The following is an 18,670-nucleotide window of genomic DNA, read 5'->3' on the forward strand; positions in this document are numbered from 1 at the left end:
CACTGCACCACAGCGACCGTCCCTCCTCCCGGGGTGGGAGGGCAGAGGCGGCTCCCGGGCACGGCGGCGGGGTGCCGCTCCGCTCCGCGCCCTGCCCCGCCGGTGAGGAGCAGGCTCCGCAGCCCGGGCGCTGCGCGAAGACGTTCTGCCGTTATCCCTCCCCGCGCCCCCCCCCCCCCGCGGACGGGGGCGGCCCGCGAAGAGGGGAAACTTGGCTCGAAGCTGCCCCCCGCCGAGGTACCAGCGGCTGCGCCGGGCTGCCGGCGCCGGGATCTGCCGGCGCCGGGGTCTGCCGGCGCCGGCCCCGCTCCCCGCCCGCCCGGGCCAGGCGGAGAAAGTTTCCCGGCAGGAGGCCCGGCGGGGGCGAGCGGCGGCGGGCGGCCGCTGCCGCAGTGTGTGCGCTGAGGCGAGGCTGCTGGCGGCGGCGGCGGCCTCCCGGCGGCAGGAGGCAGGCGGCTGGCGCGCCGGGAGCGGGTGTTGCGCGGTGCCGGTCCTGCCTCCTTCAGTGCGATGTGAGACGCGGGGAGAGCATCGGTTGCCAAAGGCTTGAGTTGTTACATGCATCCAATAATCTTCTTCTCCAAAATGGATTTTAGTCAGAGCAACTTATTTGGATACATAGAAGACCTGCAGGAACTAACTATTATAGAGAGGCCAGTGCGCAGGAGCCTGAAGGTATATACTGGAAAATAGAACGATGCTCGAACATCCATTTGAAACCGTGTCTGTTTTATTTATGCACAGCTAACTGAATAGGCAGTTCATTTTTTACAGCACCAGGATGCTAAAAATTGTTTTCAGTCATTTTGGAATAAACAGTTTCGAATTCTGTATAGCAGGGTCTTGATATTTTCAGGATAAGAATATTAAGCTGGAAAAAACCAGACTAACTTAGGTCTTTAGATTAATTTGTATGTGACTTGTTTATACTTTTAAGTGATAAATAGTGATAGTGTCTGACATGGAACTGTACTTCTGTTACACTCATCTTTTCCTGGTGAAAGATTTATTTGATTGAATTTGAAATGTTGGCTAGAGATTTCAAGGATTAAATTCAAATTACTCGTGGAACTATCCCTGGATATGTGGGGAGGAAGGGGTTGTTTTAAGAAGATTAAAATGATGAAATAGTAAGGCATTGTAAACTCATAATCTCTATTTCACGCTTGACAGACACCAGAAGAAATAGAAAGATTGACAGTTGATGAAGAACTCAGTGATATTGAAAGGGCTGTTTATCTACTCAGGTATTTCCTAAAATATTACTGTGAAACATTGCTGACCATCATGCTTACGTACAGATTTTTTAGTGCTTCACTCTTCACTCCTTTTATTTTCTGTCTTTCAGTAGTAGTTTTTTTACTTTCTGCTACATTAAACATATAGGCAAGATAAAAATAGGTACTGTAATTTTTTAATAGGATGCCTGCGTACATGTATAAACATTTCTTTTCTGAGTTCCTAATATGGCCCTCACCAACACTGGGTTGTACTTAAATCTTCTTTTCCCCTGCAGTTGATTTTGCAAGATTCCCCAACTGTTAACATTAATAACACCAATCATTCAGTAACCTCATATTCGCTCCAAGGCATGAGCAGTTACCACAGACTGATAACAGAGCTGTTTGAGCATACTGTGCATGTCTGGGTTTTCAGAAGAGAAAACTTGAGAGATTAGTTTTATAGTCCTTAGGAAATACTGTAGAAGATACTATATTAATACTTCCCTGTGATCTGGTTTTTCATTTTACTTTCTTGTTCTTTAAAGTACTTGCAACTACTTGAATAACTTAAATTTTGATAGTTCAAAATACAGATCTTTCAAACGTTGTGTAAGTCATCTTTGAGAGTATAAATGTTCTGAAGGATTTTGATTTCAATATGCATTTTTAAACAATACCTAGTAATTGGAGAACCAGCTGCAGCTCCCTCTCAGTTTGCTTATTCTGCTAATTTAAGTGCTGTTCTAGTCTATGCCTGTCCTCAATGTTTAGCGTACATATTCTCAGTGCCTTAATTTTCTCTTTTTGGGGTGCATGGCATTATTTTTGGGTAAGCATTTTTGTCCACTGATACTACTTTTGATACTGAATTTTGTTTATGTTTCTTTTAATGTCGAACTTTGTTAAATAGTGGATTTTAAAACTTGCTTTGCTAATAGTGCCTGTGATCAAAAGCAGTCTGTTGACTCTAGGGAAATTCACAAGAAACAGTTTGCATGTGGTGCATATCATTCCAAAGGATGCATATCAATTTTGGTTTTTACCTCATAGCAATCAGCACAGTTGCCTCTTTTTTTTCTTTCCCTGTGTGGCAGCAAATTTCTTTGCTCTTTTCCCAATTAAAGATCATGCTTCCAGCAGTATGTCTTTACTGGATCATTGCCTCGTTAAAGGGTAAAAGGTTCCACTTCATATCTTTAATCTTACTAATTGCTTTTCAACGTGGCCTTGAACTTCTCCTGACATCTTCATCTGCTTTCTCTCTACTTGACAGCTGTTCTGGGGACATATTATTGTTTTCCTTGTGATGAAGTTTTCATTTTTGCCTCTGCATTGTCCTCATTGCTGAAAGGTAGCTTCATCTCTGCTTGATAAGCTTTTTGTAAGGCAATCACTTGCTGTGATTGTCCAGGTATGTTAATACAATAATCCACTGGAAGCTTTTGCTATTGAATAGTATATTGCCTTCGCTGTACTGAGTGGAGTATAAGCAAACAAAGGTGAAAAACTGCCTGTAACACAGGTAGTATCGTTTATATAATGTACAAAGGTATGAATTTTTGGCTTGTCTACCATTTTTAAATCTATTGCGATACAATACCCCTGCCTGTTCCTGTTTGACAATAACGACAGTCTGGTTTTCTCATGCCTCAGTTTCTCACACAGATGCATTATTTGCTGTCCTTCAGGTTGTCCCTTATGTGGGACTCCCCTTGATATTATCCGAAAAGACACTGCCTTTTCTGAAAACCCCACTATAAAAATTGCTTTGGTGAGATTGAAATGAATTGTTAATAATGTCTGTGTTGTGCTCCATTTGAAAAGGATGATGCTATCTCCATATACATTAAAAAATATGCAAGAACAATAATAGAGAGCATATTTCTTACCTTTAATATCTACAAATATTATCAAAATACTTAGTGTTGTGTCACATTGTCTTTTATATTGTCACTTATATATGTAACCCTAATCTTCAAGTTGGACGTTTTTAATTTAGTAAGGAGGGTATCTTTAGTGTTGCTTGTGTAGTACAATGGAGCTGACTAATACTGAGTGAAACCTTTGTATAATACAGCAAAGCTAATGTTTAGTAATTATTTTCTGTGAAAGTCCAAAAAGAGTCCTTGCATTTTAATGGCTTTCATTCAGAACAAAAAAGCCCAACCACTTTCTTTTCGCATTCTCCTTTCCCTCCAAAACCTGCCCCGACTTCTCCTCCCCACCCTTGAACTTGGATACTCTGGTCTGCTTATATGCAGAGTTGTTGTATGTTTAGCAGATTCTTGCTTTTTCTAGATTTCTGCTTCTGAAGTGTTTTACTATTGTAGTCTGAAAGCAGGTACATTGACATCCCAGTTGGAGAGAGTAGTACAGCCTTTTACTGTCTGAGGTTTTTGGTGCCTGAATAATGTATTTTGTTTGCTTTGGTGGTGGTTTTTTTTTTTCCCTCCTGTGACTGCTTCTTGCTATACTGTGTATATGAGGAGGTATTAATTTCCCAACTCTCATCAGTTTCATCAGTTCATTCCCCTTTTTTCATCTCTTGTATCATTTGCCAGTAATACTATGGAGTTTCTGGCATGCTGTTGTACTTCTTGATGTTGTAAAGTTATTTGTTTTGCTCATCTAGCATGTATTCATATCCATCTAATGATTATTTTGTATTTCTGCAATGTCGTCTGTCTATATTTAGCCATGATGTATTGTCATAGATTTTGTAAATTTCTATTCATTGTCTTCTCATATGTCATAAATATATGTCCACAAATGCTCTTAGCACATGGTGAGTACATTGACACGTTAATCCTGTTTGAAACCTCATTTTCACAGGCATGTGGCTTAATTTTAATTGGTTTCTATTGTTACCTATCATAGTTTGGTTTTACATTCTAAAGTGCTAATTGTAATTTTGATAATCCTAACGAGTGTTTATATATATTTAATTATTATTTTTAGGGGATGACTTTGCTTGCAGTCTCCCCTTTTCTGCCTGTACTGTTCTTCAGATAACTATATAATGATGTAGATTGACAAGATGATCTAGCTAAAGCTGATCATTTTTAGTCAGATTAGTTTTTGGCTAAATCAGCTTCTTGACTTGGCTCATCATGTGGATACAGAAACAGTTGTGCAAGCAAAAAGAAAGAACTTGGTAGATTTCCTGGTGGCCAGTGTCACTTTAATATGACACAAGCATGGTTGAACTTCAGCTTTAGATCATTGTTGCCCGAAGTACTCAGTTTTAATTAGGTAACACTCTGCAGTTAGACTGAGCAAGTTCTAATTTAATAAGAATGTTGTAGCAAATTGGACTGTCATTTTTTGTAATCTCAATTAACCTTGATTCTGGTTGAGGGACTGGGCTTCCTTAGACCATATTGTCAGGGATGTTTATGAACTTGCCATGGAAATCAAATGGGTTTAGGTGCCTAAAGAGGGAGAGGCATCCGAGTGTCTAGTATCTATGTTTTAGAACTTCAGCCTGAGTGCTTGGGGGTTTCCGGAGGGTCTAACTGGAATCACTGAAGGGTTGTATTCTGACTGTATTTTGGATGTTGCTGGCCCAACAGAAGAACAAGGAGAGCCAAATAGCTATGTGCATCTCAACCATGTTGGTGTCAAGATTGATAGCTTATCATAAAACCATCAGCAGATTAAGACAACTTGCCAGGCTTTACACCAAAGTGACTGAATAGTTTGCATTCCACTTCAGGGCGTTGTGACCTCTAGCAGGACAGTGGCAATAAGCAGCTCAGGGACAGTAATTTTTATTCCTGCTATGAACTTTTGCCTGTAGTCTTAGTTTCCATGTTTGCTGATGTTCAATTGAGGTTATTACTTATTTTTATTTGTCTTACTGTAGCTTACCCTTTTATGGCATGCAGCCAGTAGCAAAATACTTATTCTTTGCCCAATGTGAATCTGGTTTGGATACAAGGATGCTTACTGGCATGCACGCTGTAGCACGGTTTGTTTTCTGAGGACTCTTCTGATAGATTTCCCATGGGATTTTACATAGTTGTGTGTACTGTATTATTTTGTATTCAGCTACTTTTTGTTTATTAGTGTTAAAGCTTCCAGGCCTTGACATTTCTGTCATACTCAAAATAACAGGATAATAATGAGTTATCAAGGTGGAGGATTGGATTATTCACCCTTTTGGGAACATACCGTACTTTGGTTTTGGAGTGATCCTATCTCTCATTTTAGAAAACAACACAATCCCCCTCCATAACATTTAGTACACTTTTTGAAGACACAATAGAAACTTTATCTAGATTGGAAAGAATTCAATGCCAATAAACTTAGCAAGTCTCAAAAAAAACCCCCCGAAACCAAAAAGGCGTACTTTATTGTAGCCATCTTTGATTAGCTAGAGTATTCTCAAATTCTAAACAACTTTTTATACAGTATATGTTTAAAAGATTTTTTCTATTTGGCTTCTAGTTTTTAGTCTTCATCATGCTAGTTTTGGAGATCTTCTTTTCTCTGTAGGTGCAGGCAACTCACCCTTGAATTTAAATGAAAGCTTTCATTTAAATGTAACTTTAGGAGCTGATTTTCTAATATAAAGATTTTGTCAATTTTTTTGTGTTACATAATCATGAGAACTGTCTTCTCTATTCCAGTTACACAGCTTCTGAATTTATGGTCCTGATACATACGTAGTATACTGAAAGATCCAGCTGTCACGCTAAGCACATTGGAAAGTAATTCTTCCAACTACACTGGCAAGCTGTAAATACTAATGTAAAAAGTATTTCTTCAGTCTTTTTTTTTTTTTCTCCTTTTATTTTGTAAACTACAACTTAAATTTATAAAAGTTTCATTCCTGATTCACTTAGCTGGATGGATGAATTAGTTGCTTGACCTTGACAATGTTATGCAAATAAATTAATGTATATGAAATTGATTCTTTCACCTTAAAGTGAAAGGTGTACCTGTAGTCTTCTGAAATGATGCTAAGTCACATAGTTTTTATTAAAATTTAGATTTGTGCAAATATTTCTGTTGATCATATTTGCTCAGTTAAAACTACAGCTGAGGAACCAGCTGTAAATATACAGAGCAGAGATAATACAGTGCTCTGAGAAACCTCAAAAAAGAAAAAAAAAAAAAGAGGAGGAGGAGGGAGAAAAATCTTCATTTCAGTTTTCTTACTCAGGCCACAGTCAGTTCAGGAAGATGACGGCAGTGCCAGTCCTCTCCCCATGCTAGCGTTTGCACTATGTTTGCCCTTGTGCCTGCACAGCACATTGGGGAATTTTTCTGAGACAAACCATGAAAATAATGGTTAATTTTAAAACAGATCAACTGTGTGATCCAGGACTCTGTGCACCTGAAAAAAAACCCTGTGCCAACACAAAAGAATTGGGTAGCAGCATGGGAACAGTGCTTGGGAGTGGGTGAAATAGCTTTGAGACTTAGTGCTACATTTGGCTGGCTTATGGTTTTCATGGAGCTAAGGTTTCCTGGTGTATAGTTTCACAGTCAAGTTAAGCTGAATGAAGCTCTTCCTATATCAGAAAGAGTAGCTCTTCTCTCCTTTCCTTACATGACTGCATGTTAATGATAAATTTTGTGTGACAGCACTGATGCTATTGCAGCCATGCAGTCTCGGTCAGATAACAGAACTGATGCCAATTCTAACAAATTTTTCACGTACTTGCTTCCACAAAATGTGCAACTGCATGAGTGCTCACGCTACTGTAAGCAGGAGCATGAACAGAGAAGAAGTTACAGCTGGTGTATCACTCTCCCATCAAGAGCAGAACAGGTTTAGTTCAGGTTACACTAATCTTGAATCTACACTTTGAATCTGTGAAGTCAAGTACTGGTTGAAACGATTAGAGTATAAAGTATCAGCTCTACTGTATTTAATGAGCCTTTTGACATTAAATGGACTTCTATAAGTCTACATGAGAACTGCGATGTCTGAGATCAGTGGTAGCTCTTCCTTACGCATTGTCAGATTCTCCTCTGGAGATGTCAATTTATGTTTCAGAGCATCTTTGTGCATGACACAATAAGGAGAAACTAGGTAGCTGTATGGATGCCTTTTCTAATAGTAAACACAATTGAAAGAACTGCAGGTTTTCTTAACTTCTAAAAATTGTTCTGTTGCCCTGGGAAAACCTTATCATGCTCTCCTAGAAAAGATCTACATAGGAATATCCAGCTAAATATTTACAATGTTTCTTTCTACATGACAGATCCCATACAGGAATAGCATGTTGCCCAGCAGGAGACTGAGTTTGTTTTGTTTTTGTTTAGATGAGCACTGGCATTTAATAAATAACTTTAAGAGCTGCACGGTTCATTTTGAGATGGCACATAATTAATGTGTAAGTATAATAGTTCTTTATATCACCTTCCTTAGAAAGCTCCAAGTGTTTATAACAACATTTTGTACTTCTAAGGAGCTTTTATCCTCATGATTGTTCAATACTACTAACTTATGTTTGTATCCTTTGCCTGATTTGGCAAGAGATAATAGTATTGTACTAGTTTATGTCAGGACCTGGAGATGCATCCAGTGGAAACTGCATGAGGATGTAGATGGGAAAATACAGTGTTTTGTGTTAGAATATATCAAAGGTACAAACTCTTCAAAGAGTAGGTCAAGCTGTCCGTTTATGGCAAGTCTGAGAACACTTTCACATGATGGGTGCCCTGTAATATAATGACTGTTATATGCTAGTGACTGAAACAAGCACCTAGCAGATTTTCTTGCAAACTCCTTCTGGTGTTTTGAGGACTACTTTGTTGTAGGCATAGGGAGCCCTTCATATGTCATGGCGTGATGCTTCCATGGCCCTGCACTCTGCTCTACTTCATTTGTCGCTGACAGAGAGAAGCAGCAGTAGTTAGTACTGGCCCAGCTACTCTTCCCCTAAAAGCAGTAGCAGAAATTTCAGTTTTGTGAGTATCAGGATAGTAGCATGCACCATTACCTGTCCCAAAAATCTGAGTACTTTGAGGCTTTTCAGAACCGTGATTCTTATTGCTGATACCCCACATATTTTTTACATTCAGAGCTCTTTTAGAATCTCCACAAAGCGAGGCAGATAACACTCCATTATGTATTGGTTCACATTGCTGCACTTTGTAAACTTTGTGTGAAGGTAAGTTGTTCTACTGAGGTGAAATTCTGATTATAATTTAAGGACTTCAGGAACTAGGACTTCAGGAACTAGGACTGCAGGCTTGGGCCTGTGTCTGTGCCTCAGCTGATATGCTATGACAGGAATAATTTGGAATGAGTCAAGAAATAGCTTCATTGAGATTTAAAATGAATCCTGTTCTCTAGGGTATACTTGCAGAAGTGTTTTATTTAGCTATTTTTAGAGTTAACTTTAGTAATATTAATGTTTTTGTCTTTGTTCCACCAGCTGGTAGTCTAAATGCCAATACTGTGGTAATGTTACACTGGATCTTTGTCAAGCCTTAGAGCCCAAAGCTTTATGTCGCAGGAAAGAAACCAGGGTTGTTTCATCACTTAAACAGAAATTTTTACACTGGGAAAACAGAATGGGAATGTAGACAGTTCTTGAGACTAAATAGTTCAAGGAGGTCTCCATTATTCATTGAGAAGTTCTCCTACTTTGGTAGGGGTATCTTATTTAATCTTTCAGGGGCAGATTTTTGTGTAAGAAAAGTTCTCTTTAGGTCTTGAAGACAAACTGAAAAAGAAATTGGAAGTGAATTCAATAGCGGGGGTTTCTACAGACATAGTCTGGCAAAACCTGCTAAAGAACCAACTGTTTAAATTATACACAGTTATAGGACTCTGTGCCTGAAAAAGAAGGTTGCTTCAGATTCCAAAACTGATGCCACAAGTGGCATCTCTAGCCACGGACAGAGTTATGCCCTCAGGGAAAGATTTTTAAAGATAGGCTAGTGATGCAAAAGTAGCAAGAATGTTTTCATTTGAACATGATAGTGATGTAACTGAGTTGTTCTCGAAAGTCACGCTTTGAGAATTAACATCACTGGCATTCTTACATCTCGATTCCTCCCTCCTCCCCCCCTGCCCCCCGATGTATAATTACCTTCCTAGATCAGGTTGTGTATGGGTCTTTCTAGTCTGAACAATAACAGTATTCTTTGTAGGCTTTGAAAATAAGGGTTCTCTAACTTTTACGCCTCAGTCTGTTAAAACTAGTTTTACATGGCTATCACATTCACTGCAGTTCTTAAAATCACTCCTCTCTCCACGAATAACCTTGCTGGTCTCATGGAGACACATTTTGACAAGATGGAGTCTTTCCCATTGAATGTTAATTCCCTGTAGCCTATCAGATGAATGCCCCTGTCTACAGAAGAAAAATGTCTTTCTGCTTTATGAGTCATAATAAAACAGAATGAGAAAAGAGACAAAGAACCACTTGGAAACTTCTGCTAGATCTCTTAGATACATTTGTCTGAGGCATGCTTTATTGCCTCTGGCTGATACTTTTATACAAGCAGGAAAATGTAACAGATATTTCATATCCTTTTTATTATTTGAATGGACTCCTGATGATGCAGTTATTCTTATTTGAATTCTTCCTTTTAGCTTCTTTTGCATTCAGATAAATGTTTCTGCATGTTTCTTTTTGCGAAGCATTACCCTATGAGGGGTTAATGTTAAGGAATAAAAGTATCAGGCTCTGGATATATTCCTCTGTATCTTGGTAGTGGTTGTTTCAGGATCAGTTTTCTTTATTCCATGTTGTGTGGCTGTGGGTTCTGAGAATGTGCGCAGCTCTCGTGCAGATTAGCTGAGTCACTCCTTGTCAGTACTATCAATTCACAGCAGGACTGAGGGGAATTGCTATGCTTTCTTGAACTTGTTTCCAACAATAGTTAACATCTTGCCCATCTACCCCTTACATATTAATGGATTTTAGATACCTACACCTTTCCTAACAGACTCTATGGATAGACAATACTTCTTAGTCATTGTATAATTCCAAAATTACACTCTTTGTTTACAGAAACATGCTACAGTGTGATTTTAGTCCCAGTGTTTCTCTAATTCCTACTTTCCTGTTGTTCCACTGTTCCTAAATTTACTATAGCATAAGTAAGTCAGATTCAGACTGTGTGTAAGCAGAGATAGATGAACTGACATGAATGGAATTGCATCATTGTAAGTGTGTATGAATCCAAGCTGAGTATAATAACTAGGGGTCTTGTTTTATTGACTTTATCTACTTAGAGTAGCCAGGAAGGTATTTGTAGGTCTTCTGACATTTTTTTTAAATTTATGTTTTCTGTAAGATTATATAAATAAAGTTGACCAGCATCACTAAGTCAAAATAATGTATAATGATGAAGAAAGACTGAAGCCTCAAAGAGCATAGTCTTACATTCTTTCTAATGGAGGGGGAAAAAAGTAATTTATTCATTCTTGTCCTTATCTATTTTTCAATAATCATCCAGTTTAAGAGAATTCTGACTTTGCAAGTAGATCAGTACAGACATTTTTTTCCTAAAGCATTTTCCTCATAGGTTTTTAAACTTAAATCTTCCACTTGATTGTGAAAAAAAAGTAAGAATTTTTTTTCTTTCCCCAGTGTATCTTAAATCGGAATGATATAATTAATTTTTATTTTTTTTAAATGACAATGCACTGTAACTTTGAATAAAATTGCAAAAGTTGCCACAGTTTTCTGTGGCAGTCCAGGAGCATGAGGAAGGGTATAAGCAGAAAGTCCTGTAGCCTCTGTTTTTTTGCTAATGAGAATAGCTTTATGTACAAATTGTCAATTATGTGACTGGTTTTTTTGCTTATGAGAATAGCTTTGTGTACAAATTGTCAGTTATTCCCCTAGTAAAAGCTTTGAGTCCACATTTCTTGAAGTAAAATCAGTGAATTAGGGTAGGTATCAGTTAGCTTTTCCCCGCCGATGACTATTGTTGAACAACAAAGAACAACACTAAACACTGGAGCCATCAGTTTATGCTAAGATAGATAGAAGTTGTTCAAGGCTGCCTGTGTAACTCCAACACATTTGTCTTTACCAGTTGGAGAAGAACAGGAAAGTTGGATTCAAGCTGGGTGGAAGTATTGATAACTGATATAAACAGAGCTGTACAGTAGGAGAAGCGTTGTTGCACTCAGTAATACCAATACATTTTGCTTGCAAGGGGTTATGTCTGCAAAATGTGATGATTTACTGTTTGCCTGTGCTGCCTGAGAAGCGCAGCTGGCCAGCTTGTGGTCTGACTTTCCAAAGTAGTATAGACTTTCTTTTTTGTTGGTTTTTTTTTTTTTCCCCCTCCTTTCTTTTTTTCTTCCCCCACCCCTCCCAGTGAAATTGCTTGGTAACTTCTGTTACCAAGAGTATATTGAGAAGGCTAGACTAGGGACAGTAAGGAAATGCTTTAAAAATGCTAACTATGTTTTTGTTGCAAATATGAATTGATTGTATTGTCTCTGACAGAATAAACGTATGTAAAATAGAAATGTGAAGGGCATCTGCTTTAATATACATATTTACATGGTAATAGTACTTACATTGTTGTGCAGGCCTGGAGATAAAAATGCTGGCTTTAAAGGGAGAAACAGAAAAGATGCCATTTTCACTGCTGAAATTGTAACTGAGCTTTTTGAGGAGGAGGATTTATGTCCATATTAAATAGCAAAACATGAGTCACTGCTTCATTGCTGCTTGCACCAAAATTCTTCTATTATAAACAGTTAATCTCCTTTATGTAATTTCATTTAAAAGCTCAGGATTAGTATACCTATTTCTCTGCCACTTTGGGAGCTAGAAGTTATTTAGGGTATAGTCTTCAGGGCAAGATTTATTTTTATTTTTGCTTTTTACAACTGCATCAAGTGCTAACCACTAAATCAATGCAGAAAAGAATGATGACTACTTAAAATTAACCTGCTTCTTTAGTACAGGTTTTAGCCCAAGAGTATGTCTATTTCCTCTTATCACCATGTAAGGCCAACTGTAGGTGCATTTTGACAGTTACTTGTAACTTCTTTTGAACATTGCATGCCTGTTGTATTACACACAAAGAAAATACTTGCACCATGAGTTTGTAATAAATGATTAGGTGCATACTGGTATGGAAAAATCAACTCTTAAGGGCAGATAAATACACTTATGCTTTGATCACTTAAACTGTCCCACCTGTTTGAAAGTGATGTGTTAGAGAGTAGATAGATCAATAAAATTAATATCCAGATCTTTGTATCTTACTTATTTATTGCCAATTCTGAAGGCTTTGAGTACTTTCTTTTCCAGTGCCTCATCTTACTTCCTGATTAAGTGAAGACGATTTTTTTTTTTTTTAAATGAATAATTGCAAAGTGGCAGCTTTTGGATTTATTGTGTATAATGCCCCACATCTGTAAGACCCATGAACTGAAGAAGAATCTAAGTAGATTTTAGTACTTGTTAGGTCATTTGAGGTGTTCATGACTCACTTTACCTGCTTTTTGGTGAAGGATGCAAGAACTAGGTATTTTTTTTATTCTATTGCTCTCCCTTTTTGAGTCTTAACATGCAGAAGTCTGTTTTTATTTTTTCCCAAATGCTATTCCTTCCCTTGTAAGTGCATACATCTTATTTTCCCTTTCTTTGCCATCATCCCTATGACTGAGGGTTTGCCTTAAGCTCGTTGTCTTCAGGAGACTACACACTGAATACCAGTGGAGACGGTTTATGTGACACCTGTAAAGACTATGTTGGCCCTGTGGTACTTGTAAAAAAAAGTCTGGAGTTCTTGATGCACTGAAATAACATTGATATTCTAAGCACTGTATGCTGTTTTTAAGGTAAATTCTACCTGTAGATATCCATTTGCATGGATGCCATATCGGATACCTAATAAAAGTATTATTCATGCAAATTGTGTTAATATTGTGCAATGAGTTTAGACTAAAAATTTACTGTCTCACACTTTTTAGTGGTCTGTTAATTTTGTTCATTTTCAGTAACAAAGAAACCGGGGGGGGGAAGCCGTGTGCAAATGGTATTGTATCAATAGTTGCCTTTCACTGTAATTTTTCTTTTTCCATGTTACTTTTGCTTGATACTAACATAGTAAATAGATAAGCCAGATATTCTGGTGGTTAACGCTGGTATGCTGTGAAGGATCTATGCAGTTGAGCATATTTGACACGCATTTGAAGGAAAGAGATACTCTCTTCTTCCAGAGATGATTCTGAACTAATTTTAGTAAATGTGGGTGGAATTACTGGTAAATGCTTTATTTATTCTTTCCATTGCAGAATGTCAAACTCTTTTTGGGATAATTGTACCGTTAGAAATAATTCAAAATATGAGTATGTGAGGAAAAAATAGTCTTAACAAAAGGCTGTTTAAGATCATTGTAGTGATTTTGAAGGTAGGGAACGTTATTGGGATTATAATTACCTAAACCTAGTTGGGTAGGCAGGAGGATTCTGATGGTGTGCTCATAATGATTTTAACGGGAATGTAAATACAGATGAATTATCTGTATGTATAATACTCATTTTTATCTACTGTTTGAAATGATTCTGCCAGAGAACTGGAAATTTGCAAGACTTGTGTCATCACTTCTATTTGTTTGTTATGTTAATTGTATTATCCGGTTTGATTATCTGTCCACTCCAAGCTGTATGTCATCAATGGAACAAATCTCATATATTTCTGAGACATAGCTCTGACTCTTTCTTCATTTTAATTAAGTAGCCGAATTTCATCCTACTTTCCAAAGTGAACATGAATCAAGTAAAGCACTTTTTGTTTGACAGAATGTGAATCAGCAACAGCTTGGAATTGAAGTAATTTTTAGTTATTTGCATGTTTACCTCAGAAAGCTGCCTTTGATCTATGGTTGCTTCTGATGGGTGAGAATGCAACACTAGAGTTAGCTGTTTGACATTGTATTGCTGATGCATGTAACTGCTTCAGTCTGAAGTAGATGTCCGATACTACTTGAAAATATTTGAATAATGAACAGAAGGCGAACAAGCAAGGCTCTCCACTTCTGAGCTGTCTAAAAGCTAGCTTATATGAGGAGTAAGTTCACAGTTTTGTGTTTGTTTTCTAATTATTTTTTTCTTTTGAGTCACCAGGCCCTTTGCGTATGACAACAATAATTTGGTAGAAATTTAGTGTTAACTGTTTGAAGTCCTCCTGAGGTCACAGTCAGATTTCCTTGGTTGGGAAAAAAGAACTGCTTCTACAGCTAAAGCTTCAAAAGAGTTTCTAAAATTTCAGATGTATTTTTCAGTGCTCAATTTTACTCCCATATTTTTCAAATTGAAACAAGAGCTCAGCTTATGTTATTATATATCATAGAATCATAGAATGGTTTGGGTCAGAAGGGACCTTCAAGATCATCTAGTTCCAGCCCCCCTGCCATGGGCAGGGACACCTTCCACTAGACCAGGTTGCTCAAAGCCCCATCCAGCCTGGCCTTGAACACTTCCAGGGATGGGGCATCCACAGCTTCTCTGGGCAACCTGTTCCAGTGCCTCACCACCCTCACAGTGAAGAACTTCCTCCTTACATCTAATCTAAATCTACCCTCTTTCAGTTTAAAGCCATTACCCCTTGTCCTATCACTACGTGCCCTTATAAAAAGTCCGTCTCTGGCTTTCTTGTAGGCTCAACATGTATCCATCTACTTACAATATCTCTATAGATATATTTCTCTTGCGTATGAGGGAAAATGCTCTGAGCAATGGCTTCAAACCCTTGGATTCAATCTCTTTACTCTTTTTTATTTTTCTTTTCCTTGTGGCTTTTCATTCATTGTACTCATACACTGTACTTTCGTTCATTCCGTACTCAGTGTTCTTTACAACATCTCTACTGGTCTTTTACATTTGCATTTTCTTTTGATCCAGTCTGTGTGATTTTGAAAATGGGTGGTCAACTCATGTACAAAGTATGTTTTATATACCATTTGTCTATGTTATAGTGGTTGATGCAGCAACTTAGATTTTGTTGTTCTGGATCTTATAAGCCTATTCTAAAAAGTGTGAATTTTTTGGAAGATGGCTCAGAAGTCCTACTTGTACTTTTAAATCTTTAGAAGGTTATTGTTATTTCAGGCTTTTGCCATGGTCTTCAATATAAAACAAACTCTTGCTTATACAGAAAAGGCTTTTTTATGAAGCAATGCAGATAGAGACATATAGACCAGTAACAGTTGTGTTCCTAACCTTTAATGTGCTTTTCCTAATGGTATACAGTGGACTTCCTAATGGAATTAGTATAGCATAGTTCAGTTTTGAATAAATGATTCAAGAGTCTCATAACACAGGATGATGTGAAGGTAAGTGATATCTTCCATTGGACTAGTCAATGTGTCTTGAAAAAATAGGCAATTTTTTTAGACCTGCAAGTCCATCTTCTAAAGGAGAGGTTGAAGTGTTGAAGTGTACAGATACTGCTTTCTGGATCAAGAACCTTTAAATATTTCTGAGAAGATTCTCATCAACTTCGACAAGTATTAGTTGGTGTTGCTGTGAAAAAAACAAAAAACCCCATGAATTGATACAAGATGGAATATGTTGTGGTCAGGAAGGATGAGAATGCATGATAGAAAGAAACACAGGTAAGTAATGAAGTGTTTTGGATCTATTGTGTACAATGCCCCACACTTATAAGACCCATGAGTTGAAGAAGACTGTAAGTAGATTTTAGTAGTTCTTAGATCATTTGAAGTGTTCATCTCTGATGCCACAAATAGCTGACTCTGTGGATGAAATATACTGATGCAACAAATAAGACTGGAGAATGAAAAGAGATCCTGTGTCTAAATTAGACTATAAGATAAATTTAGGTCAGCAGAAGTAATTTACCCTTCTAGAATTTGGTTAGCATCTGTGATTTTTCTTTTTCTCACTTTCTGTGTAGAAAAATTACAGGCCTTGTACTTTTTCAGAAGACTTCTTATATCACATAATGCATGCTGTGAAATTACAAATCTTGTTGAAAATGAAAATTATAAATTGAGTCAGTGAATGAGGACTGGGTAGAGGGAAAAATAATATCAGCTACTAGCTTGTTTTTGTTATATCACCTAGGAATTGGAAATGGCATTATCTTGATCTTGGAGTGAAAAGACTGGTTTTACTTTTCAAATTTAGACTCAAAATAAAAAACACCAAGATTAATTCTACCCAGAGACCATACAAAATGCAATATGTGTTATAAGTCACCTAAGGAAGAGGAAACACTTATCTTCTCGGAGATAGTAATGTTGATACTAGGGTGATATTTGAGAGGAAAAATGTGTTCCTTTGAGGCACTTTTTATATTCTTGAAACTTTTCTTTAAATTCAAGTGAGAAAAGCTTAATGTTTCCTCATAGCAATTAGTGTCTAAACTCACAGAAACTGATGATATTAGGAAGAATGAAGTTATTGTGTCATTATAGTACATTTGTTTTGGCTCAGGCACAGAAGGGCGTATTTGTATAAATTATAAATCCATTCTCTCTTTGACAGTTGTTCAGCAAGCAAACAGAAATAAGAAACTTCAGTTGACCAAACTGATCCTGGTAAACAGTTACTATGAATACAAAACTACTGTGCAGCTGAATCTGGGTTTTCCATTCTTACTTTAATTGCACTAGGAGTTTCTTGTGTAGTGGTGCATGCTCAGATATGTACTAAGATCAGATTAATTTCTTCTTTTTTTAGTATATAGATCATGTAGATTCTATTCAGATGTGCTGTAAAATGACCATGATCGAACATACCTGAAGTAGAAGATCAGGATGAAAAAGTAGTTTTGCAAATGAGATTTTAATAGAAAAGGGTTACAGTGTCAGTTGCAAGGAGATGTTCATACTGTGATATTATCAGGACTTCTGACTTCTTGAAAATAGATGTTAACCAGGTGTTACTTTTTCAGATTCATTTTATTCTATCTTATTTTCAGCAAAATTTTAGAAGCCTGAAAATAAAGTTTCTTCTCTTTATTTGCTCTGGCTAGATGGGTAACAGAGGGAGGGAGGGAGGGAAGGGTTAAAGGACAAAGCTGGTTAATGCTTCTTTGGCCCCATCACAGTCTTGGACTTAGTGCAGTCTGGTTTATATCCCTATTCCAGAATCTTAGATATTATCATGAATTTTGTATATATGAAGGCTTACATACATAAATGTTATAGTGTATTAATACATACAGAAAAAGGCCACTGGCATCCAGGACAATTTAAATTAGTTTTGAGGTTGTTACATATGGTGCCTAGCTAACTGTGGTCTTCAAAAGGTGTTCTGACAGTGAAGAAAGTGCATCATACAGCTTAGGAGACCCAATATTGTATTTTAATACATAAGATTGATTATAATATATAAAATAGTTAATATGATGCATAGATCTGTAATTATGTATATGTGTGTGTCTAAATGAGTAATGTTTTTTAAATTCTTGTACTAGCTTTTTTTGAGAAGGAAGCCTCTTCTTTTAGCAGTTACTGTATAATGCCAGAAATGTAAGCAGTTTGATACATTAGATATCTGGTTTTAAAAATATATCCCAAATATCCTGTGTCTCTTTGCAGTTTCAAATCCTAGGGCAAATTAGCAGATAAAACATCACTTTGATTCCAGATACTTTTATTTGTCATTTGCAACATAGTAGAGGATAATGTACAAACAATTTTGTACAGCACTTATGGTCTATAAAATCTCCCTTGTAATATTTAGTTTCAAGACTGTGTTAATATTTGTGCAGCTCATGCTTCTCAGTCTTCGTTCAGCTGAGGCTCTTAAAGGAAGTTATTTTAATGAAATGACAGATCCTTCCATGGGACTGGGTCTGTTTATAATATACTTATTACAATATATGTCAAATAGATGTTCAGACACTCCTGTTATATAATTTATGTTTACAGAAGTATACTTAAAATGTAAGCATACATAACATAAATAAAAGGAAAATTACTGCTTTACACTGGTGTTAAGAAAGGACTGTACTTTTACAGAAGATACCAGATTGTATTTTATCAAAGGAGTATTCACCTTGAAATTAATTGAAAATTAGTGTTAAAATCTCTCAGCAATATTTGTGATTTCAAGACATTTTTCTACATTCTAGAATTTTTTCCCCTTTTTGTTACCAAAACCCTGAAATTCTACAAGCAAAGACAAAATTAAAAAATAACACTTGTAAAAGGGTTAGTCTTTACTTAGCAAGACTAGTACGTAGAAAGCAGTTTAATAAATTTTAAGTCAGTGTCTACCCATCTGCATAGGAAAGATTGCTATATAAAAATCTTCACAATAAAAGTAGAGAAGATTCTCTAAGGAAGTTGTATGCGCCAAGCCCTTTTATGTTATTGACAGAAATACTTATCTGGATTTCTAGTTTGTCTTGGGAACCAGTATATTGTACAGGAGAACAGAAATCCTGGAAGGACAATTGGTATTGAATCACTCTGAATAGGCTAAATCCGGTCAGATACTGAGCTTTTATACAAATAGGAAATTAAGTTTA

At 37.0% G+C, this 18,670-nt stretch overlaps 1 protein-coding gene across 5 annotated transcripts in view; it reads left to right on the forward strand.

The window, feature by feature from the left end:
* Positions 1–282: 282 nt before the first annotated feature.
* The window catches only part of PPP4R4 (protein phosphatase 4 regulatory subunit 4), a 71,978-nt gene continuing 53,590 nt past the window's right edge, over positions 283–18,670 (forward strand). For all 5 annotated transcript variants that reach the window (XR_008234554.1, XR_008234555.1, XM_052783054.1 and 2 more), the window contains exons 1-2: positions 283–675; positions 1,174–1,247. Coding sequence is in view for 3 of the 5 variants with exons in the window: in XM_052783054.1 (XP_052639014.1) it covers positions 559–675; positions 1,174–1,247 (191 nt within the window). In the remaining 2 variants the exon portion in view is untranslated. The remainder of the gene's footprint in view (positions 676–1,173; positions 1,248–18,670) is intronic.

The sequence above is a fragment of the Harpia harpyja genome, chromosome 3 (genome assembly GCF_026419915.1).
Source record: "Harpia harpyja isolate bHarHar1 chromosome 3, bHarHar1 primary haplotype, whole genome shotgun sequence".
Classification (NCBI taxonomy): domain Eukaryota; kingdom Metazoa; phylum Chordata; class Aves; order Accipitriformes; family Accipitridae; genus Harpia; species Harpia harpyja.